Below are 24,327 nucleotides of genomic sequence, written 5' to 3'. Positions count from 1 at the left end.
TTCACCCCAGCATCTGCCTCCGCTGCCGGCTCCCTGCTGGGCCCTCCTGCCCCTGCACCCCATGTCTGTCCCCATATTCTGCAATGTCTGCTTCTGTGAGCCCTGCAAGACCGCCCCACAGTTCAGCCTCACGAGCTGTGGGCATGTTATCTGTGAGATCTGCCTCCAGAAAGGTAATGGCTGCTGCAGGCAGGGCGGCTTGGCCTTCTGCTTCAGCTGCTGGTGTGTACACGTTTACCTTAACCATTAGCACTCCTGACTGTGGAAAAAGGCCTGGGCATTTCTGCTTCTCAGTTGAATGTTATTGATAAACCTTTTCAGTTCTTGACATTGATGTTCTTTAAGCAGTAAAACCCACTTGTGTCTGCCTCCAGATGCATCTGGCTGGAGCGATGTGGCTTTGAGAGCAACCCTTTAGACAGAGAAAACTGGAGGCTTTAATAAAAGTTGAGCCTGGATGTTAATGATGCATGATTGTACTGTAAAAACAACCCTAAAGATGGCATTCGGTCTGTCTAATTTTGGAAAGGGCATGCTTTTTCATTAGCGAAAGAGCAGTTTGCAGAACATAGGATTTGTTTAGGGCGGGTTTTGCTAAGAGTTTTAAGACATTGTGTCAGTATTGTCACTGAAACAGAAGAACATTTTCAGCAGTGTTTGGAGTATTGAAGATGATGTTTTGAAACTCTTGTGTGTCATATGCAGTTCCTGGGTCATATTCTGAGACTCCTTTTATATGCTTAGATGAAGCTCTGTGCAAAAGATAGCAGAATAAAGAAGCTGCTTTTCGAAACAGAAAAACAGCAGACAAATATCAACGTTTTCCAGCTGTGGCTATGACAAACACCCTGGGGTTTTTATACGGGCACACAGAGTAAGGTCACTCTGTATTTCAGAAAACTTTAGACAAAAAGTTTTCCCAGGGTTGCTGCTAAGGAGACAGAAAATCATAAAATGCAGCCTCTAAACACAACTCGTAGGCTCCTAGAACCTGAACAACAGCTTTTCTTTCTGCTCTTAATACTGTTTGGCAGAAAAAAACCCCTTTTGCTCTGAATTCAGTAATATTGATAATATCAGGTTTAAAATTTAGTTATTCTTTAAAGATGCTTATAAATATTGATCCTTAGAAAAGAAGCAGCTAGTATAATTATCAATTATAAATATTGTAGTAATATGCATTTACTAGAAATATTTGCTAATATGTTTGCAAATAATCAGAGATATTTAAAAAAATAAGAGATATTTAAAAAATACAAAGTGTTAAAAAGAAATTTGATGAATATTTCACTGGAAAAAATAATCATGTAAAATTAGTAATTTTTTGAAGTTAAGATTTCATATGGTTTGTTGAGAGAGCCAGACTGGGCCCCAGTCTAAAGTTGACTCTAATTTGTTAGTGCACTTAAGCATATATTTACTTAAGCCAGGCAAGTAGTCCTGTTTAAATCAACAGAACTGAAAGTCACCTGATTCACTGATACTAATTATATTCATAAAATCATCTACATGAATGTTTATTTGCAAGAGTAAGACCTGATGACATTCACACATATTGTCCCCATGAAACTGTGTGTAATGGTTATAGAAACAAAATCTTCATTCAGGTTTATTTGTATTTCTTGTTTAACCTGCAGATTCCTTTCACAGGCTCCAAAGAGAAGTTTAGGCATCAAATTCTATTAAAAATGTATTCAGTATCTATTCAGTTTGATGTATATTTTACATCTGTCTTTACCTTGCAGGCAAAAAAGATGAATGTTTGATCTGTAGAACTCCTTGTCGTACATTAGTCCTTTCAAAACAGGTAAATGAAGCTTTAGTATTCTATTACATTAATGTGTAGTTTGTTTAACAGCTAAATTATTTGCATTACAAAATACTTCCATTCTTTTGCCAACTGTGCCATGAATATTTACTGATAATAGATTGGTAGACTGAAGATACTTATGCACTATACAGCTTTCAGTTTTATGGATTTCTTCATATAAAAGCCTACAGAGCCTTTTTAGGTTTCCAGGTTCTGCTGGACTGTAAATTACTCCAACCTTTTCCAGAAACGTGACTGGCTACAGGGTAACATCAGTGACTATTTTAAAAATGAAAAAAAGTATTTATTGACTTTGGCATTTGTATATCAGAGAAAGTGAACTGTAATGAATTATTTCTTGTAATGGACTGAATTGAAAATCTGTATGGTGGTACTTCAATGTTTTCAAGCGTATTGGGATTTTTATCTTGTTTTCTCTTAAGCTTAACTATTTTCCTTATGGCCATATGATTAAGAGAGGATCTGAAATATTGTTGGGAATTCTCTTATTCACCAGAGAGTGAATAGCTTTTAATTCCCTTTCTTGAATTATCATTAGAAAGATTTAATTTTCCTATTTCTCTCAGGAACCATCTTCTCCTTTGCTAATTTCATAAATGGATTGGGAAAACATTTCTATTTTCCTAGACTGATGCCTGCCTAAGCGACAAGCCTGCCTTACAGTGATAGAATTAAAATACTAAGAGCATTCAACATAGCTAACACATAATGTCCTACGAGGCAATCATGTAGATGAAATAGAGGAAAATTTGGGACTAACCTTGAAGAGGTGACCTTGAAGGAGAGCACGATTTCTCTAGATACATTTAAAACTGAGCTAAAGTGTATCTAAATACAGAAATCTTTAACTCTACGTTCTGTAATTTAACTAGACATACTGTACATATAAAAATAAAAAGCTGTTACACTATATTTTGTAGACACAGAATCTTGCAGAACTGAAACAGGATGAAGAAGACAATGCTACCAAAAATAAAAAATTCCACCAAACCAACAGAATTCAAACACAATACAAAGGAACAATGCACATATTAATCAAATTAAAAAGAAAAAAGCCCCTTATAAAACTCCTAAAGGAGGTATTTTATTCAGCTTTCAATCTCAGCCTAACTTGGCTGCAAGTTTTGTTGTGAATTTTGGTCACAGAAAAAATTAGGTTGTCAGGGACTTATGCGGGTCATCTTGTCCAACACCTTGCTCAAAACAAAGCTAATTTTCAAGTTAGGTCAGTCTTAAATTGCAACATTCCAACAGAACTTGACAATTCACTTAAAAAATACCAAAGGAATCAAAAAATGTAATGATTGGGATACTAACAAAAATATTAGATGTTCCATTAGAACCTGCTACTGCTCTGGAGGAATGGAAGGAAGCAAATTACCATATTCTTTAAAAAAGACATTAATGATGATTGCTTAGCCTTGATTAAGAACAGATAAAATGATTGGAATGATAATTAAAGGTGCATATAAAAAAGTCATGACTCTATAATTCAGGAGCCCAAGTGGAAATATACCTGGTAAGCTTTATGAGCTTGATGTAATGGAAGAATTCCTAATGAGTAGGAAGTCCTATAAATGTGTTAAAACTCCTCATTAAATTGTATATTGGGCCAATCAACATCTACACATTAAATATTCTCATCTTTACAGTAATGCATGCTTGTCACCTTTACATCTTCCTTCTATGTCTCATGATTCACACTTGCTTTTTCCCAGAGGATGGTTAAATGTTATGATAAATCAGAATCTTGCTGTTCATTATTTCAGAATATCATATTAACATCTGCTACTCCTCCCTGCAACAGATAAAATATAAATAGTCTTCAACAAACCTTTATTTTAAAGAGTTTTTACATCAGCAACAAAGCTCGTTGGGTTTTATATTTTTTTCAGATCTGAGAGGCACTTAAACCAAGGTCACTGTTTTGTTAGAACCTTAAATAGATTTCTAGAGGTTGCTTCCTCATGAATGCATTTTAGAGGTAACAAATGTATTTTTATGAATATGATGGAATTTTACTGTCTTGTTGGTATTTTCTTTACTTAAACACCATAGATAAGCTAGACTGTACTACCTGCTTTTCTCTGTCTACCAGTTCAGCCTGTGGAAATTTTTGAATGCTTTGGCTAATGTCAACCAAATTCAAAAGGACAGAGGAAGTTTCAAATACAATTAATTTCCTCCTGTGAGTTCTATAAAAATTGGTAGCTAGAGAAAGCAAGGAAAAGCAGTTTAGTTCCCCTGGTGAGAGCAATGCAAGTACAGCTCATCAATAACCAGAAGTGCATTTGGCAGCCACACACATGATTCTACACTAACCAAAGGGTGCACGCCATCTTTGCTGAAATGAATTGCTATACAGGACATTGAAGTAGCTGATGCCAGAATATAAAGAACAAAAGATATAAATCTGTTGCAAATGAAGGTTATTAATGTAGCTCCTCACATAATTATTTTCCATACATGTGAGAGTTCCCTCCTATCATTATAAATATATAACTTAAGCACACATTGAAAATCGGTTTGGCAAATGAGGCTGTTATTTATTCTTGCATGCTTGACATTTTACTATGCTTTTTTTGGAGTAGGTAAAAATATTATTTCTCCATACGTTTGTGCATTTCCAAGTGGAGCAAAGCCTAATTCTTTTTTATTTCAATGGAATATTTTTAATTTAAATGATTGCACTTCTCTATTTTTTTAGTACCCCCAAAACCTGTTGCTTCATTCACAGGTGCCCCACTTCTTATTTCTTTCAAAAATCCACTTTTCTTTATCAGTATATTTTTTTTCTAATTTTAAAACATTTTGAGATTCTTTAGTACTTCTGGGATTAATTTACATTTTGCCTACAACAATTTCACTTCCTTTTGACTGGATTTTGAAGTGTGATTTCTTACATGAAGGATAGCTTTTTTCTGGGACAATCTTTTTTTGTCGTCTAAATATGTTGGGATTTTTCTTTTTGCTTTTTATTCAAACAGACTAGTCACAAACCTACCTTCTATCATACAATCACAATATATCAAAAAGGACCTTCCAGTTGGGAGTTTACATGTAGATGTAGATTTTTTTTGGCTAGATTCCATGTTTTTAAAAGCTGTTTACTGTTACAGTAGAAGGTAATTGAAATGTGAGCACTATTACTTCTTACTAATGTACTTTAATGTAGTACTATAACTAGTGTAACTATTTTGGGGTTGTATTTTGTTTATTTTTCTTATGAAGAAATTAGAAATACAAGTATTCTAGATTAAAGTGACACCTAACTAGGTTATCTACATTGGCTTGTAGATTTGGATAACTGTCCAAATGTCACTATTATTCTGAAATTTACTCAATATTTTGTAGCATTTATTTCTCACCATGAATGGTAAATATATCTTTATTACAGTGATAACTTAGGCAGAGAGCACTTACTCAGCATTTTCTAAAAACATAGATGGCCTTTTGTCAGGTCATATCATGATCTCTGATAAAAAGATTCAGTCATAAAATATTTGGAAAATTCAACTATCATTTTAGAGCTTTTTCTTTGTATTAGGATAGACAGACAGGAAAGAAAAAAAAACCCCAGTCAGTACTGGAACTATTCTGAAACACGACTTTGAAGCAAAACTGATTGTAAGATACATCCATGTGGCTAGGGATGGTGAGAGACAAAAAGCCTAGGAAGGGACTCCCAGAAGCCTCTCTGTCTGAAGGCAATGTGTCTTCCAGAGGACCACAGCATCTGTCTTGAATGTCCTCTGGAAATTGTTATTGCCTTAGTTACAATAAATATATATGTGTGTAATATATTTAAACAAAAGCAGAAAACCTTCCAGATGGTTAATAAGAGCATTAAATAAGTCTGGGTTTGTTTTCAATTTCTGTATCATCCTACTTTTGATCTGTCTTTTTTTATTCTTATACATCAATCAATTTAAGGAACACTTCTCAAAATTATTTATTCGATATAACTTGCAAATATAAGTGCTAACCTTAATACACTTTCTTTTCTCGGTAGACAAGTCCTGATATTCAATCACTGTTCATGGGAATAGATACGTTATGCAAGAAATATTCAAAAGAAATAACACAGGTGAATCTGCCTTAAAACTTTTTAACTCTGTAAAATAATGACCAACCTCTGCTGATTTTTGTATTAACGGGAAAAATATATGAGTGAATGATTGAAAGTGAATGTATGCCCATTACTATCTTTACCTTCTTAATTCCACAGCTTCAAAGCTCTTAAGAAAGCATAAATTATTCATCATGGTCACTGCTTATGTTTTCAAGCTCTCTCTGAGGACCACTAGTCTGGTTATTTTAATGGTGTAAAATCACTTTCAATGCCATACAATGAAAAATTATATCTGCCATAATCTTAAACATGCCCAGATAGTGTGCCCTAATTATAGCAATAAAAAGTTGCACAGCAAAAACCTGAGTTAGCTGAAGTCCTGAGCTGAATGCTCGCGCTCTCTCTCATCAAACCAGGTCTGCTGTTTCAGGCAGAAGCAATAAATGATTCCACGGTAACTTTCATTCCTGCTTTTTGTAAACTCCAGGCAGGATCCCTTCCTCAAGGCTCAGTTTCCAGTCCAGAACTTTAGTAGCTGTCTGGGTTAAATGAATGCATATAAACTCCCATTGAGCTGCTTGTTTTCTGCATCTTTTCAGCTTGGCTTTTGGACTTGCCCTCATCCCTCTTACTGAGCATTTCAGTGGCAGTTTCAACTCCAGGTTGAATTGTAGAACATTCTCCTTGAACCTTCCTGCAACCTTCATTGTGTTATCTCCCTTGGGCTGATACTTGTTTGATCTCTTCCTGATCCAGAAGAAAAGTAACCCAGGGAAGATCACATGCTTGCTTCAGTGGTGATTATGGATTCATATTTGCTCTGCTCCATGCTTCACAAACTTCTCCAAAGCTTGTTCATGTTTCCTTTCCTCAGCACTTCTCCTCCTAAGATGCGTAGGCAACACAAGGTCCTTCCATACACATTGCTTAACAGCATGTACAATGATCAGTAGTTATTCTGAACAAATCCAGACAGCTATACCACCAATTGATGACAGGTGAACACAAACTTCTGTCAAAGAAACTAAAAAGAGGACACAGTCATAAAAGACTGAGGTGGGTTTTCTGCAGCCTGAGATAACCTATGGGGAACATACTGAAGTGTAATTAAGGCCTTAAGATATGTCCAGAACTTCTACCAGCATCAAAAGACTCAAGAGCAGTTTTAATCTGTCAGGGCAAAGGTTTATCTAATCTAATATCTAATCTCATACGTAGTCAGAACAGCAGGTGCTTAGGAAAGCATGTGAGATCAAGACTGGCATGTAGTGATATGTCTTCAGTACAGCCTTCTAGCTTTCAACAGTTTGTGGCACAGGGATTTCTCAATGTGGGCTTGGTGCTTTGCATTCAAAAGCTTTTGGTGGATAATTTTCCCCATGTAATTGTCAGGTTGTTTTCTGAATATTTAGCATTTATCACATACTGTGGAATGGAGGTCCACAGTTTATACACTGTGTGGTGATGATTTCCTTTATCAGGTTTTAACCTGCTACCTGCTAGTTTAATTTGATATTCTTAAATCCCATTTTAGAGGAAAAAGTAACCATTCCCACGCACTTCATCTGTGCTAGTCATTAGTTTTGAACTGCTAAAGCAGCCCTTCTTCAACTGTCTTTTTTTCAGCCATGAAGACGTGTATTCTATGTGGTCATTCTTTTACTGAAGATCTTGAATACCTTTTGTTAACCTGAATTGTTTCTAGACCTACTATATCCTTCCTGAGATGTTAAACAGAGTCAGGATATAATAACATACGTGTATTTTTTTTTTAAGTGGAATAATGATGCTCATTATTCTATTCTTTTTGTAACCACTTCTAAGATCTGATATACTTTTCTGACTGGTATTGAGCAGTGAATTGATGTTTTCACAGATTTCTCCTTTATAGATCCAAGACCTCATTTCTGAGTAGTGGGAGGCAGATCAGAGCCATTACTTTCTGAGTGGCTGTTTCTTCCATCAGATCTTCTGAAGACACTTCTGATCCTTTGTTGAGTATCCAGTGGGAATCTCTCAGGCTCTTCTACAGTGAAATAAAAGTAACCATTAGATATTCCACTATGGGTTTATCTTCTCAGAGTGTGTCTTCTCAGTTGTCTCTATCACTACACATTTTCTGGCAGATTTCTTACATGTGAGAAGAAAGATTTATTGTTAAGTTACTGCCTATTGCAATTTGTTCCTCAAGCTTCTGTCTTGCCTACCTTGTATTTTTTTACTTTTAACCTGTCATGGTTTATGATCCTCATTTGGACCCAAGAAGTACTTACATACCACCAGACTGAAAATTATGTCTGAAAATTATTTTTTAATTAACAAGGTATTTTTACAAGGCAAGTTATAATTGCCAGTAAGACACATTACTTTTTATGTTGCCATTTATTTTATGTGTTTGCTTAGCACTAATGAATAAGAAACACCACAGATAAACTGGCTTTCCAATGTCTTTACCTTGTTATTGAACATAGTGCTAAAACATAAATTCAGTGAAATAAATCTACCAACTGTAGGGTAGGTCATACTAGATTAAATAAACTTTATGAGACTTTATCAGTGATAATAACTTGTAATGTTTTGTTGGAGAGGATTTAAAGATATGTTAAATACTTATTAAAATACTGAAAGATGTGAATACCGTGAAATAGTTCATCTCTGTCACATTTTTGCTGAGTCTGCATAAATGTCATTAGGTGAAGCTTGATATAACTGTATTTATATTAAGATTTCAGAGTTTCAAGAGAAACATCGTAAACATTTATTAGCATACCACAGACAAAAGGTAACTCTAATTGTGATTTTCCTTTTTTTCCTTATTTCTTATGTTTGCCTTATTACTATGGTTTATTTTTAGAAAATAAATTAACTCGTTATTGGAATGCTTAGAATAATTTATGTATTTGTAAATATTTTAAAACTGCTTGCATTTTATCAAGGTCAGAAGAGGCTGGTTGTCTTAAGCACCCTATATGAGCTATGACTAGCACTGGTGAGGCTGTTTTGGTGGAGAAATGGTTTGACAATGGGGCTGAGGTGAGCAAGGAAGAGAAGTTTCCCTGTGCAATGATGTACCCACCTCCTTCCTGTGGGTATCAGCTAGCAATGCTCCCTCTTTCAGGGCTACTGGGAGGGAATCTGAAGGAGCTGGGGAAGGCTAGATCACAGCTGGCAGAGTCACACAGGATGTGAGAGTGGCAGTAGATCCTCAGACTCGGAGTTATAATCTCCGTCTGAGTCTTCCTGCCACTGGCTTTGAGATGAAGGTGAGTGGGAAGAGGATGGAACAAGAATGATTTACAGTATAAATAGTTTGGTAAATGGCAATGACCCCCGGGGAAGTGAAAATGCACAAATATACCCTTTGACACAAGTGCTTCTTCTTGCCACTCTCTATTCTGCAGGTCTTGGCCTTTGGGAAAGATGGACGACTGCATAGAGAAATTCACAACCATAGCATAAAGAAATTCTCATGCTTGGCTAAATTCTTTCTGGTCCCCTTCTTTATTTCTAGTGCGTCGCTGTTGTCACTGTCAAGCAACAGCTCTTGTGACCTTAATAAAAGCTTCTTTTGTTGCTGTTTCTGAGAGTTGTACTGGGGTGCAGAGGATAGTGTGTGATGTGGGTGTTGATGTCCATACTCCTCACAAGTCTAGACTCTGTGTTATGCTAGGACCCAAAGATACTGAAAACCAAGTAGTTATTCACCTTCTTTAAGGCATTTTGGCTTTAAAATGGTACAGTCCTACAGAGTAACAGGGTAAGGTACATTCTGCCTGACATCTCTACTGGTCAATTTCTTAATCAAACCTAGCTTTCACTAGGAAAAAGAAAAAAGAATACAAAAGACCAGATCTTGTGTAAATTAGATTTTGACTTTAGTCGTCGTTGCAGTTTCACATCTGCAAAAAAAAAAAAAAAGCATAATACGTCCAACCAAAAATATAAAGGTATAACAGGTAATGTTATTAAAGAATTCTAATAATAGTGAAAGGAGAAGCATGAAAAATTAACAAGAAAATTCATAATTTATCTTCAAATCAAAATATGAGAAGTGTGAAGTTAATGAAGGACTAAGGTCACACAATGGAAATTAATGATGAAATATGGATGCAGTATTGAGGCTATTGAGTAAAGTTTTACATCCTTCATAAAATATAATGTATGATCATGTAATAAAAGACTGTAAAAAATACACATACTATGGAGCTGACCTAAGGTTCTTGACCTTAATGTTCTTCAATTTTGCAAGCTCATAACATTCTTTGATAGAGATATTTTTGGTTGTGCCTATAATATGATAGGAAATACTCTTCTCATAAGCTTATTTCAAAGAGATACTGAAAAGAACTGAATAAATTTTGAAACTGAAATGAGAAATACAGGAACATGGTATTTGGTATTTTGTACAGTTATTGGTATCATTCATATCACATATGAAAAAGAGGAAGAAAAATAAAAGCAAACTATTTTTAAGCACTTTTCTCAGTATTTATTTACCCAATATTACCAGCACATTTAACAAAAGGTAATCAAACTAAGTCTGTAACTGCCCCAAGGAAACTTACCTTTCCCAGACTGTTTAATGGATCATTGTAACAGCTATAGTCGTGCCCTCAATAAATCTGGAACAGCAACGATATCTAAGATTAAAACCAATAGAAAACAGCCTTTCAACACTTTCAAATACTAGTTGTATAAAAATGAAGTTATGTATCAGGTAAAAAGATTTTGTTTAAATCTATGATTATCTCACAGACAGTGAAGTTGGAGGAGTCTCTCCAGAAAGTAACACAACAAATTCATCACCTACAACGGTAAGGGGTTTAATGCCACAAAAGTAAATGAGAAATAGTCTTTTTAATCAGAAATCAGTAAGTTTAATTGATAAAGCCATATAAAAGTTATGCTTGCTTTGACTTTCTCATATATTTTGTATAAATATAAGATGCATATTTTACAGAAATAGATGAAGAGTAATTTCTATCATCAGGTCCATTTCCTTCCAAGTAATCAATCCTGTCATAAAGAATCCCTTTATTTTAAAACTTAAGTCAGGAGTTACTCTAAAGGTGAAATTTTAGCAAGAGATAGACAAGAGGTAGTGCATCCTTATCTCCCTGCTCACTGGCTGATACAACCCAATTGTTTTATCGTATTTATTTCCAACTTACAGTTCTTGTTGATCCCTAAATACACTCTATGCTATCACTTTTCACTTAATTACATTTTATTTCAATTATTGTTGGAAAAAGTCACATTTGTAAAAACATTCTGTAGTTCTCAATATTGATGTAACTTTCTATCTTCAGAACTGTCTGTCTTCAGATTTCACAGACTGCAAGCTGTCCCTGAGTCATGGGGTATATTAAACAGGATCAGTTGCAAGACTAAACTGAAGGGGACATCACTATTAACATTTTTGCACTCTCTTGAACTTTTGTTGTTGTTTCCCTTTTAACATTATTTATGTTATGAATAAATCACTCTTGCCAGTTTTACACAGCTGTTAGTGAGTGTCATAAATATGCTAACATTTCTTTTGATAACTATATTTTATAAAGCTTGGGAAATCTATACATTGAAATGATGATTTTTTGCTCAACTGTAGTAAATAGTTGTATTTTAACATCCATTACTCCATAAAGTACTTTGCCAAAATGTTATCCTAAATTGATCTCGTTGGGCAGATAATGACTGATACAGATATTAAAATATGAAGAAGTTAATAGCTTTATTATATTTTTACATTATATTTAATACATTATTATTTTGCTTCATGGCAAATAATGTAGTGTTAAAACCAGCTATTGATGGGTAAAATGTATTGATTTTATACTTTATTGACCAGCTAGACAAATGAACTAACCAAACTAGCTCTTAATTCATGTCTGTTGTTTCTTCTTTCTCCCCCTTAGTATGAAAACTCCTGAACAAAGTACACAACTACCATATTCCAGTACAAGTAGAAATCAATTTTACAGTAAGTGTTGGTTTAAGATACTAAATATGGAATACATATCACTGGATATAGCTATGTTCTAATTTGAAATTTATTAATGGCTTTAGATCCTTCAAGAAAACAGAATGGTTATTCTTCATGTTCTCTTCATCCTAGACATCCCTCCACCTCTGACATGTAGGTACAAATTGTTAATTTTCAACAAAAATCTTAACAGTGACAATATACTGATATTTTATACACAAAGCCATTTCTTAAGTGAGTTTAAAATAAGTGTATTTTCTGATTTTGTGTTTTGCTTCTGCAAATTCAGTAAGTATGAAAGAACAAGGAAGGGTCTTACCTATCCAAGTTTTCATAATAACTACTTGCATAGATAGCCTTTGTACTCACTGGAAAAATATCTAAGACATGATGCACCTTATTCTAAAGACTTTCTGGATAGACAGGCTAATTAGTTAGTGAGGAACTCTTCCCAATGATTTTAGGGGAAACCTAAATTACTTGTACAGGCACCTATATGATTATTGTAGCTGTCTAAAGTTAGATAGGATGAACTCCAGTAAGGCTTATTAACTTTTAAATAAATTGAACATATAGCTTGCTCAGGCATAAAATTTCTGTAACTGTGGCTGTGACTTTACTTCTAATAAAAAGTAAAATTACAGAATGCCCTTGTTGTGGAGACAAGTGAGATATATATAAACATGCGTATTTATTCTGACTTAAGTACAAGAATAACAATACTAATCATAAAATGAATTTCTCTGTAAATGTCTAAACCAAAGCTCAGAATCAATTAATAGATTTTTCTTACTGCAAGTCCTAAGTACTCTTTGTGTTATGCAATATATTATGCTTTTCCATTAGTAGTTAAACTGAACATGAGAATATAACATAATTTAAATCATTATAATGAATGTATTAGTTTTATTACAATGTTATACTTATTTTGACCTTTGCTGTAAGATTGGAGCCAATGGAGATCGATCCTATAGCTTCACCAATGCGGAAAGTAAGTAGTGTTTTTTCTTTATATGTTTATATATATATGCATATATAAATATATGTGCTTTTGATTTCTTTTACTCAGTTAATACTGCCTCCTCTTCAAAACAGTTCTTATGTACATGCTGGTTTCAGCTACCCTTAATGCTTAGTAGAAGTCAGATTCTCCCCCAAAAGGAACCAAAAAGAAATAAATCACAACCCTGATTTCTGGAATTAAATTCTCCACATGCCATATACAGGCTTTTAAACTTCCGATGTTGGAATCACAGTATGTTTATGTTATAAAAACACTGTAACTGTTTCCAAAATAAATGTTGCTAATGCATGAAACTGAGAGTTGCAGTTAAATTTAAGATCTAATGTATTCAGAAATGGAAACACATATAAGATTTCCACCTTCACCAAATCTCATGCAGATATCTGCAATGCAGATTTAAGCTAACATCTCAGGGTTTCCTTTATAACCTATGGATTGGTTACGTCCATAGATAGACCTACCTATGGATATATTGGACTCATTCCTGTTTCTCTTCCCTCACCATAATGGGAATTTCAGGGGATCAGCCTGTACATAAATGCTGTCATTGCAGATGTCTGGTTATAAGAGATGAATCACTTGGCAATCTTCACATCACACCAATTCTCAAAAACATTCCTGAAATTTCATTTATGATGGATAAAAGTTTTGGGTTTTTTTTAACCCACAAATCAACCCAGTCATTATCTTTCCCCTTTCATCAACATTTTTGGTTGCCGCTTGTTTCTGTCTATGCTCTGTGGCATCAACAAATGTATAGTGTATAGTATCTTCACATGTTAATAAAAAGCTAAGTGTAGAAGTCAGCGGTCTGAAATCAGTGCTAGAAGATTATATTTGAATGGGGAATTGCATGCCTTGAATGACATCTCTAAGATGAGAATGAAGGCAGGAGCTTTTCATTATATCAGTATTCTGAGAAGAATGTCTGAAAAATAGTGACTTATTTCTGAGGTTTTGCATTTTAGTGCTATGAACAAAACTGGCAGTGGAAAGCATCAGAAATCTGCAGTTTTTATAGACCTCGAAAATGTAACACTATTTCTTAAAATACCTTTATAATGAACAAACTTATTACACTGTAATTAATAACTTTCCATTCATTTAGCCTGAGACACCAACTGGTCCAACAAGATTATCATTAATCACTCCACCACAAGATGGACGTATGGGTGAGTAAAAAGAAAGTTTGTAATGGGATAACATTTGTATTATGTTTAGAGGATTAATAAAATAAAATCCATATATTAGCAGTTTACTGAGCAAACTTGAACTGTGTTGAAGTATAAGGAACTTACCGTGTAGACATCATTCCGGCAGATGGGAAATGGCTAAAAATGAAGAGTGAAATAAGTCTTTCTAGTACTGACCTACTCCATTCTGTAAATAATTACTCGTAACCAAAATGATTTTTGCTGAACAATCGTAATCAAAAATGGCAAAGAGCATTTTGTAATGATGTGTATGGTTGAACGTAACAGGCATACTTGCAATTTACGTTGTTGACCCTCTCTTAAACTTCATAATTATATTTGTTTATAATTACCAGAGATTAAAATTGTCTATAATCTCATGCTAAAATCACAGTGGTGGGGGCGTGTGTGGAACTAAATGGAAATTACAAAAGTATTTCATGGTAAAAGCGAGGTAAATGAGACCAAGAATTTCTTCAAAAAGGTGACTTTTTTTTCACCATCTCACTCTAATAGGGTATAAGACTTTTTTTCCCTGTAGTTCCTGGGCTATTGTAGAACTTGGGTAACACTCTGATGTAAGTAAGACATGAATAACCTATTGAAATCAGTGCGTACTGTTTTTTTGTGAGGAGTTCCCCAGGAATCCTAATGCTCTGCAGTTCCTGTGTGTCCCCCATTCTTGGTTTTCCATTCAGCATGTTTCTGCAAAAGTCTGTTCTCAGGCAGTCTTTCACCTGGCTTCAGCAGTTAAGAGAATCTATCTCCAGCCACATAAACGAGCTTTTAGCACTTGTGTTTTCACATGGTGTAAACATCCTGAAACAAAGACAAATGCAACTGGAATACAGCTGTAATGAAGGAGCAAAACCTGCATTTTCTATGCTATTTCTGATTTATATATTCAGATCCTTCTGCTTACTTGGCTATAAATTTATGGATAACAAGATAGTGAAAGTAAGGTTATTTTATTGTGTCTAAATATAAATAGATATTTAATTAGATAGTAAAATTGTATGTAGAACAGTTGTGTGTTCAGCACATTTCGGAATCAACTCAAAGTTCTGCAGTGGACAAAGCTAAATGAGTCAAAGTGTATTTACAAAGGTAAGGGCTAGTAGAAACAATGATTAATGATGTTTCTTTCTCAGACATGGGCAGGGCAAAAAAGAAAAGCTGAAGAGTTGGAGGACCTCAGCAGAGCTATCTTGATATTTGAACGATTGTTAATAAATGAGAGGAGGTTAGAGGAAGTAACGCTGCTAACTAGAAAAAGATTTGCAGGAATGATGCAATGTGGTGGGTTTTGTGACAGCTAAGCTCTATGTAGGAATTAGCTATTCAGGCTAAAGACAATTTTTCACTTTCCCTCTCTGCTGGAGTACTGCTGAGGACTTTTGATAGCTCTTACTTTTGCTGGATCTTTTTCCAGCAACAGGTGCTACTGGAAGACAACTCATGCCTCAAATGCCTTGTCTATGTTAAATTGTAAAAATACATTCTTAACTGTCAGGACTATTTTAATATATCTTTAATATATCTTTAATATATCTTTAATATATCACTTTCTCAAGTGACATGGTGACTTTATTTCATCAGCCAAATCTTATTGTAATTGTGCACCATTTTTAATTCTTGAATAAATCAATCATGAATTTGTCCCAAACGATGCAATTAAAGTACTAATCTGTTTCCAAAGTTCTCTCTTTAGTAAAATGGGTAATTCATGTTTTTAAAAATTTGATTCTTACAGGTAGTATATCTTACAGAAGTTCTCAGTCATCTGGAGTAATGTCAAGTCAAAATAGTGGAGCAGGATCTACGAGGTAATTAAATACCTTTTTAAGATGTTATGATCTCCTGTAAGAGACTGAATTTTCTTGTCTGTCCTGTATTAATCTGTACATTTAAAGGTTATGTTCTATAAGTGAAGAAATGTTATTGTGCAGACTAGCCATCACCTATATGAATGTGTTACTGTTGGAAGGCTTTATTTTGAAATCACTTTCTTCAAAAATGTGCAGACATAATCTGAGTTCTTGTAGCTGTGGACGTCTACAGTCATAGTACTTTTATAAAAAAGGTAGTCATCAGCCTGTCTCCTTTATAATTCTTCTAAAAATCAGAGGTGACAACACAGTATCTACACAAGAGCTATTTTCTGAATAACCTGAACATCTTCATGCAGCGTGCAGCAGGTGTTCCAGGTTTTTCATCTAAACATTGAAAATATACTGTGAAGATTATTAACACCAAGAGGAAGCTTATAATGGTTCCAGAAAAAGCAAACCTCTTGTTCTCTATAATCATTAAGTGAATTATATCCTCCTAGCACAAATTTAAAATACACATAACAAAATATTTCTTTTTTCCCCCATCTCTGATTCTCATATAGTTTATTTCGTCTTTCTGCTTTTGGAAATATGTAAAAGTCCTAATAAAAATGCAATAAGGAATATGTAGAATACAATAATTTATATAATTTCTTTTAAAATACTAACACTATAAATTTAAGGTGGTTTGAAACCTCTTGTACATTGAAAGTAGCCTGAAATCATACCCATGAATTAATTTCATTAACAGGTCTACACCAATAAGGCTACCACATAGTGGATGTTCACTTACACCATCATCTGGATCACAAAGTAGTAGAATGGGGTCTTGGGCTATTTCAGATTTCAGAACCCCTCAGATGTATTCATTTACATCACCTTCCCCACAGTCATCTGCAACAAGATACCCAATCACTATCTCTGGACTTCTGCAAAGACAACATTTAGGCAAGTGTATTTTTAAAGTAGCAATATTTAACAGTTCCTGAAAAACATTCAACATAACATATGCTTATTACTTATTTACTGGAGAAATAATCTAAGCAACACAAAAATGATATTTCATAGTTGGAAGTAGGCTATTGGCCAAATATGAAAAATGTTTATGATCAGTATTTTGCCTTAATCTTATGAGTAATAGAATATCTGCTGTGAAAATATATTCTTGCTTCACATCAGGGTGATATTTTACTAGAGATTTAAAGCTGATAATGCCTGTAATTGTTTTCTAGAAAAAATACCATTTCTAAATACTGCAAAACATACAATAATTTGGCAAAAATAATTTTGCAACAATTTTCAAGGAAAGAGTAAAGAAAATAAAAACATGAGTGGAGGAAGTGCAGTGAACTCTGTGGGATTCATAGCAAGACTGAGATGGTCAACATGAGTCCTTTAATAAAGCAAAATAGCTGAGACGGCACGTGGGAAAGAAGGAAAAAATATGTCTGTAATGAAAAGAATGAATGGGAGACAGTTCCTGTATGACTGAACGGTGTGCTGAGAAAGAAGGTGACAGCTGACGTCTCACTGTCCAGCAGAGAAAAAATGAGCATAGAAGGGAACTGCAGTATTCTGAGAGTAAGAAGTGAAGTATTAATTATTACTTGGTTATTAGGAACTAAGGAATATTAATGGAAATAAACAAGTGAGTGAAGTCATTTAAGAAATGAATGGATAGAGTATGAGCATATGATGAGGGAGAGAACAGGAAGGAAGATGTGTTAAGGAACAGAAAAAAAAGGTGAGGGTACTAAAAGGGCTGTGACTAGTAAAGGAGCCCAGAACAGTGCATGGGATAAAACAAAGGCTATCAAGGAAGCAGATTAAAGAATTTATGAAGAATGGAGATAAGCATGCAAAATATCAGTATAAAAGAGGAAGCAAGATGGACTAAAGGAAAAAGATGGTAGGAAAATAAAGGCTGGTTTTCCTGCGAAGCAAGAAAAGCAGAAAAGAGATGCTCAGGATAGTTAAAACAAGCAGACCAAATTAAAAAACAAGGAATAAGGAAATGATAGGAAGAGCAAAAAAGAGGTTTCTGAGCTATATGTTTGAAAGTTAATTGCAGTTCATATGCAGAACAATGCTTTGGACATTCACCTGTGTAGCTGAAATTGGACTATGGCAAAAATGTTTTTATGGAAAGTAAACAAGAAGTTAAAGTAAACAGAAAGTAAACAAGAAGTTAAAGAAACGTAATTCTTTTATAGAAATAAAAAGAGGTGTATTCAGATTCTTAAAAAGAGCTATGAAATAGGTGTCATCAAAATGTATGGGGTTTATTTTATTTTTTGATAGTTTTTACTTTCTCTTTTCCTTGAGTAAGTTCCCAAAAGAATTCACATGAATGAAGTTTTCTGTCAGTCTTACTAAGATGTTTTTCATTTGTACTTGTATTCTTATTCTAGGATCAACTAATTTTTGAGGACATTCAACAGAAAGATAAGCAAACATATATGGATTGTTTTGGTAAAGAAGCATCTGGAGAAGCTCTAAACAGTCTCTGGATATCAAAACATTTGTAATTCCTATAAAATACCAAATTGGCATAAACCAGCTACCTATTCAGCATGAATAACATATTAAAAACATCACCGATCTTCCTGATTAACATCTACAGTAGTTTTAAACAGGAGTACAAAATCCTCTTCATGTTTTTAGAAATTTCTGCTTAAAATACACTGTATAAATTATCAACCTTCATTAAATAAGTGTTAAGACAAAACATGACTATATAGTCAATGAGCATTTTTTGCTGTGAATGCATTGAGCTGCAACAGAACTCTATTTTTAAATGGTTGTGCCTGTACAGTATTAGTATTAGAGGATGGGATTTAAAAGTAGATTTCCTTTCAAGCAAGCTTCCATTTGAAAGATTTAATTTTACAATACCACACAAGTGGTGTAACTTTTTAATACTCTCCTTTAGTTCCATATAAGCTACAATAGCTTGAAAAATTAGGGCAGTAAAATATGACTGCAGCTTCCACATTAATTGTGCCCTAGTGGTTGCCTGTTGGTCTGGGTCACAAAATGGTGTTCTTCTTTCTAATTTCTATTCTATCATACTGCAGAATCATCTTTGAAGTCTACAATGTCATGACATAGATTTATAATTGCTGAAAGTTGCATTCCACTATCAGGTGAAATATCTGGGGTTTATTAGCTTTGTTTCCCCCCCTCACCCTCATCAATTGCACAGTTGTAAAGGAAGGCAAAATTTGAGGTTGATAAAGCTCCAAAGTTGTGTCTGTAAATGGGACTTGTCTAAAGTTTCCCTGGTAGGAACTGTATAGGAAGGAGTCACATATGATAGCTCTACAGAGCTAATAATAATAAGGAATGAACCCTGTCGTTCAAAAATGTGGATAAGTAGACCCAGAGAGATGATGATTTCTGCATTGCAGCTCACCACAGTGGTTTCCACACAAATTCAGTGATGTTCTTCATGGCTCCGGTAATCTTTACCAGTTAACCTTTTTGTGTGGTAAATACTTGACATAGGTAGTGTGTTTTGTGGCTGTAGGTTGAGAAGAGAATAAAGAAAGGAAGTATAACATAAAAATGGATATTTATAGAATTTTACTTCTGCTTTGAACTAATTAGCACTATCTAGTAGTATCTCCTATTTAACAGGTAATCTACCTGATCTATTTAAGTCCACAGTCCAATCCTGAAGGGAAAAAAAACCTGATCATCTTCAGAGATGTTATAGCTTTGAAATGAATTTAAAGGAGAAAAAAGAATGTAATTTGAGTAAAAAGAAAAGGCATAGGAACTATATATGCTGAATAGAAACACCCTTGAATAACCCCATCTTCTTCCCAGTTCACACCAAATGGAAAAGCAGTTTCCTCTATCTGCCAACAAGCACGAAAGTTCCTATATTCATGTCTCAGGCACCCATCTGCACCGGTTTTTTCTTGCTATCGTGAGGAATCAACGTCCTTTAATCTTTAAGGAATTTTGCAGTACACTAATGATACACCAGAGGGTGCTAACTTACCTCTAAACAAATTTATTTGGTCGTACCTCTCCTTTGACTAAGCAGAGTAAAATCTCTACATTTCTGGCCTTTTCAGTTTGGAATTTATGTAAAAAGGGTACAGATAATAAAAAGAATGGCAACAAAGTGATGCAGAGTCTGAAGACAAAACATCAGAAAAGCACCTGAGGATGAACAACAGATGTGAGGGACTGAATGAACTAAACTGGATGTTAAAACAGTAATTTATATACAGGAGTCCACAAAGGTAAAAATGGAAGAAGGAATTACTCATGCTGGTGGGGTAAGCTGTAGTGGTCTGAAGGAAGAAATTATTTTCCTTGATATTGGGAAACTTTATTTACAGAGTACTTTGCAAGGCACTAGTCTCTTGGGATAGAGTTAATGCACCATCACAGCAGGTGTTCAGGACTTCAGCGTTAAGATGCTGGTGCTAGAGGTGCGGTGTACAGCTTTATATACAGAGCCTGAACTGAAGCTCTTTTCAGTGTTTCTGTGTGCAGCTTTTTGGCTTTAAGTCATAAGAGGGCACTAATTTATCTTTTTCAGTTTTCTGGGAGAGAAGACGAGTATGTATTTCACTACAAGGGTATTTTATGCACGTATAAACAATAGCATAAGATTTTATTACAAGTCAGAATCATGCTATTCATGCAATGGGGCACCACTAATACTGAAGGCATCCTCTTGTTTGCATTGTCATTGCCAGCTTCAGCTTCATTTCACAGTCATCACTTATCTTTTTCACAAGGTGATACTTATACTACATAAGGTAACAGCATGTCTATTTATTGCTTTGTAACACAAAGGAAGTCTGTTGCAGACAAATGCTGTATTATGTTGGACATAATACCTGATACTTGCCAAGTAGCATTTTCTACAATTGTGCCAATTAAAATGCGAAATTGCTACCACTTAGTTTTGAACTCTTATGTTCTGGCTAGTCAGGAAAGAATGCCACAACTCATCAAGATGCAGCACTGCTGGCTTATCTGTGATAGTCCTAGTTTTCCTCTCAAATTTAACCTGCTTGTGACCTAAGGAAATGCAATTTGATAATCTCATCCTTCTGTGGTCTCTGTGTCAAAAGCGCCAACATGCTTCAGTCTGTAGATCAGCTTTGTGTGCCTCTGGAGCATACGCTGTGTCTGGTAGTCAGACGTGTGCTATTGTGTCAGACTCAGCCTACAAATCTATGCAGATAGAAACATCCTTGAGGATAGGAGGACACTGCTCATGTCCATGCTGTGAACGTTTGAGGATCTTTCATATTGCACCTTTAGGATTGCATCTTTCATATTGCACCTTTAGCATCCTATCAGCTCCATCAAGCTTTATCACTCTGCAGTCACTTAATCATCTAAATCACTAGAACCTCTGACTGCTACAGCACTTTGCAGGGAAAACTGCCCCATTTGCACCAATATGCATCAATGTCCTTCATAACGAAAGGATGGGCTTGCTGCATGTCTTCATGGAGAAGGTTAGTGATGTCCTGCCCCAAGGATCCTGGGGCTGATGTGCCCCATAAGCTCTGGTCAGCTTTTCTCTCAATTATGTCTAAAGCCCTGATATGTTGTTCCATTAAAAGATACAAGACATTTGTCCTGGAGTCATAAGAGCACAGTAGTACCAGGGACTGGGGTGCCCGCTGTCTGGAGGTGATAGGAAAAGAACTTTCTTGGGACAAAGTAATATTTGTGTGATGATGAGGTGGGGAAGGACATGACTGTGTGTGTTAAAAGCTTTTCAGTGTTAGGACTCAGTGAACAAGCTGTGTTATCAAGTTACTTACAATTTACCACCAGCAAAAGAGGAAATCTCTTTCTATTCTGCAGATGAAAAGAATTGCTTTCCTTTTCAACGCAGGACGTGGGAAAGGTCCCTCACAGCCCTGCCCATAGCAAGCAGCAGTCCCCTGACCTTGCTGCCATAGAGCTATTCAGAAGCTACCAGAGCTTGAAAAGAGACTGTTCTACGTCTTGGTCCACCTTGCAATACTCTGAAACCAGGCAGTCACCCCAGCTGTGCTGCCAAGGCCCACATGCAAAGAAAACCTCTGCAGAAGATCAGCAATGCTGAGAGAATCCGCTTTAATTCTGGCATTCTAGAGAATCACCCCATGCAGACGGTATTTTGTCCTAACCAGAGGGCCTCTCAAATAAATGCATACAACACGTTTCCTCTCAGGGCAGCCTCCATAACAAGATCAAGGGCTGTCTATCCCCCTGTTAAGGCATCTGAAGGAAAAACACAAAAGAGAAGGGGAAATCAGTCCCACTAGACATTCCTACTGGCTTTTCCTGGCCCCTGCCTTAACCAAGCACACATTTTAGCCATGTTCGACATCCTCGCCCAGCTCAGCGTTGAGCCAAACAGAAGCTGACTTTGGAGATGGTCTAAGTACATCTGTGCCTTTATGCGTTTGGCTGTGCAGAATATCGTGAAAAAAGATCTTTCAGCCATCTCCAGCAGCACCTCTGAACTCAACTGATTTGAAACAGGCAGGACAGAGCTCTGAGAGTGACAGTGGGTGACGACAGGCAAGGCTTCATGTGATGGGAGCAAGGAACAGATGTGGCATTTGGGATTATCCAGTCTATCCTCAGCTATGGTTTTGATCTGTGTCTGCAAACAGGCCCAAGCCTGAGAGAGGGACAGATCTCTGTTATGCTAGCAGTTGCTTGTAACATGGGAGCATTATAAATTGGAGATGGTGCTAGGGAGGGGCAGAAAGGCCTAGCTGGGAGATAGAGGGAAGGATAAAGACAGGAAGAACAAAAGCAGCAAGGAGCATCAGGGAATGTTTTCAGTGTTAACAATCTCATTCCAGTCTTGCTCAGCTTTCTCCTTGTGTGTACTCAGGTGTTCAGACATGTTCTCCTTTCTGCTGTTGCCCATGCGACATTAGTGGTGGATTGATCCTCGAAGGTGTTAAAAGCAAGGAGATACTGTAGAGACTGTGGAATACCTAAAGGAGAGCTGATTGAATGCCCCTGGTCAAGACTTCTTTGATATCATTCTTTTAGGAATAAATGTGCAGACCTAGATTGTCTTGTTTATTTCTTTCATTGTAAGCTCTGAAATGGGCATTTGCAGCTTTCTATGTATTTCCCCTTCTATTAGAATCTCTGCAGTTCCTAGTGATGGCTAGCAAATTTACAACTCATGCAGCTTTTCTAAGAAATAAATAGATGAAGGGATAAGAAGCAAGGTCATAACCTTCATAATGCAGAAGAGTTGCACTTTTTCATAAGCATAGTGCAGTTACTGTTACTTCTGAGTGCATTTCACAGATTACCAATAGAGTCTATAGGGTGTGTGGGTAAAAGTAACACAGCCTAGTAACATTACAGCACATACATTAAATCTTTGCTGAAACCTAAAAAGAGAGTTCTGGTCTGCGTGTGTGTGAAATTACCAAGTTTGCAGATTATTAGTGTGAATGTAAAAAGCTTCTAGCACAGCATACGGTAAATACATTAGTCTTATATTCCAGAAACATCATTTTCCCAAGCTATAGGTCTTGCTGACATATGTGGTGGAAAGGCTAGCTCTGCCAGTTGTCTGCTTCCTTCATATCCTCCGATTCTGATGCTAGTTTAAAGCAATATGCTTAATAGCCCTAGTCTAGTACTTTGAAAAATTGCAATACTATCTATCTGTGTGGAAAGTCACATATCAATGACATTTGGTTGGCACAGTGGGTTTTGAGAGAAATGGCAACGGAAACAGTTGGCACTGAGTTTCGAGAAAAAAATGTATCAGAAAGTGTGAGTCTGTATGCAGTAACTCACATTTTATTTGCTCATATATCACTTTGTCAGGGTTTTCAATAGTTCTTGTGGAAAATGTGCAAGTGAAATATAAAGCAGCTTTTACATACAGTAAGGGTTTTTCCTTCAGCCTAACTGGTGTTCTCACAACCCTTGCCATATACAATATGCTGGGTAGGACAATATTGCCCTCCTAAAAATAATCATATGAACCCCCCAGGTGATTTCTTTGTTAAAGAGCCTATCCATTCTCATTTTACAGGACACTTATGAGGCAGTCAGTGATGAGTATGCTCATGCTTAAGTTGCTACCCTGCCATAGATGCACATGAACATGGAGGATCTCTATCTTCTCTTGCTCGTGTAAATATTGATGTTGTGGTTGCAGATTTAGAGGAAAGCAGCTGTATATTTCCAGTTCAGCTCCAATTGGAAACCAGCAAGCCACATCCCAGCCACAGTCCCTCTCCTCCACACCATAAATCACAGCCAGCTAGTAATAATAATGCTAAGGCATCAGAGTGCTGAAGCCTTTTTGCACACTGGACGAAACAGCAGCCTTTTGGGGTTCAGGAATAAGGAGTTCAGAGTCCCACTGCTGAGCTGG

General features: G+C 35.8%; 1 protein-coding gene across 1 annotated transcript; it reads left to right on the top strand.

Annotated features, from left to right (window-relative positions):
• Positions 1-61: 61 nt before the first annotated feature.
• Positions 62-16,883, top strand: RNF212 (ring finger protein 212; the record flags this gene model as incomplete). The annotated part of the gene is made up of 11 exons (XM_010018616.1): positions 62-173; positions 1,746-1,807; positions 5,844-5,918; positions 8,629-8,685; positions 10,659-10,717; positions 11,819-11,883; positions 11,970-12,039; positions 12,832-12,877; positions 14,019-14,082; positions 15,857-15,929; positions 16,687-16,883. Coding segments are annotated over exons 1-11 (880 nt in total), but the record flags the coding sequence as incomplete, so codon positions are not given.
• Between the last annotated feature and the right edge of the window lie 7,444 nt (positions 16,884-24,327).

This window comes from Nestor notabilis, unplaced genomic scaffold (assembly GCF_000696875.1).
Source record: "Nestor notabilis isolate BGI_N333 unplaced genomic scaffold, ASM69687v1 scaffold1230, whole genome shotgun sequence".
Classification (NCBI taxonomy): domain Eukaryota; kingdom Metazoa; phylum Chordata; class Aves; order Psittaciformes; family Psittacidae; genus Nestor; species Nestor notabilis.
The sequence above is the reverse complement of the archived record's forward strand: the minus strand, read 5'-3'. Positions and strand labels throughout refer to the sequence as shown.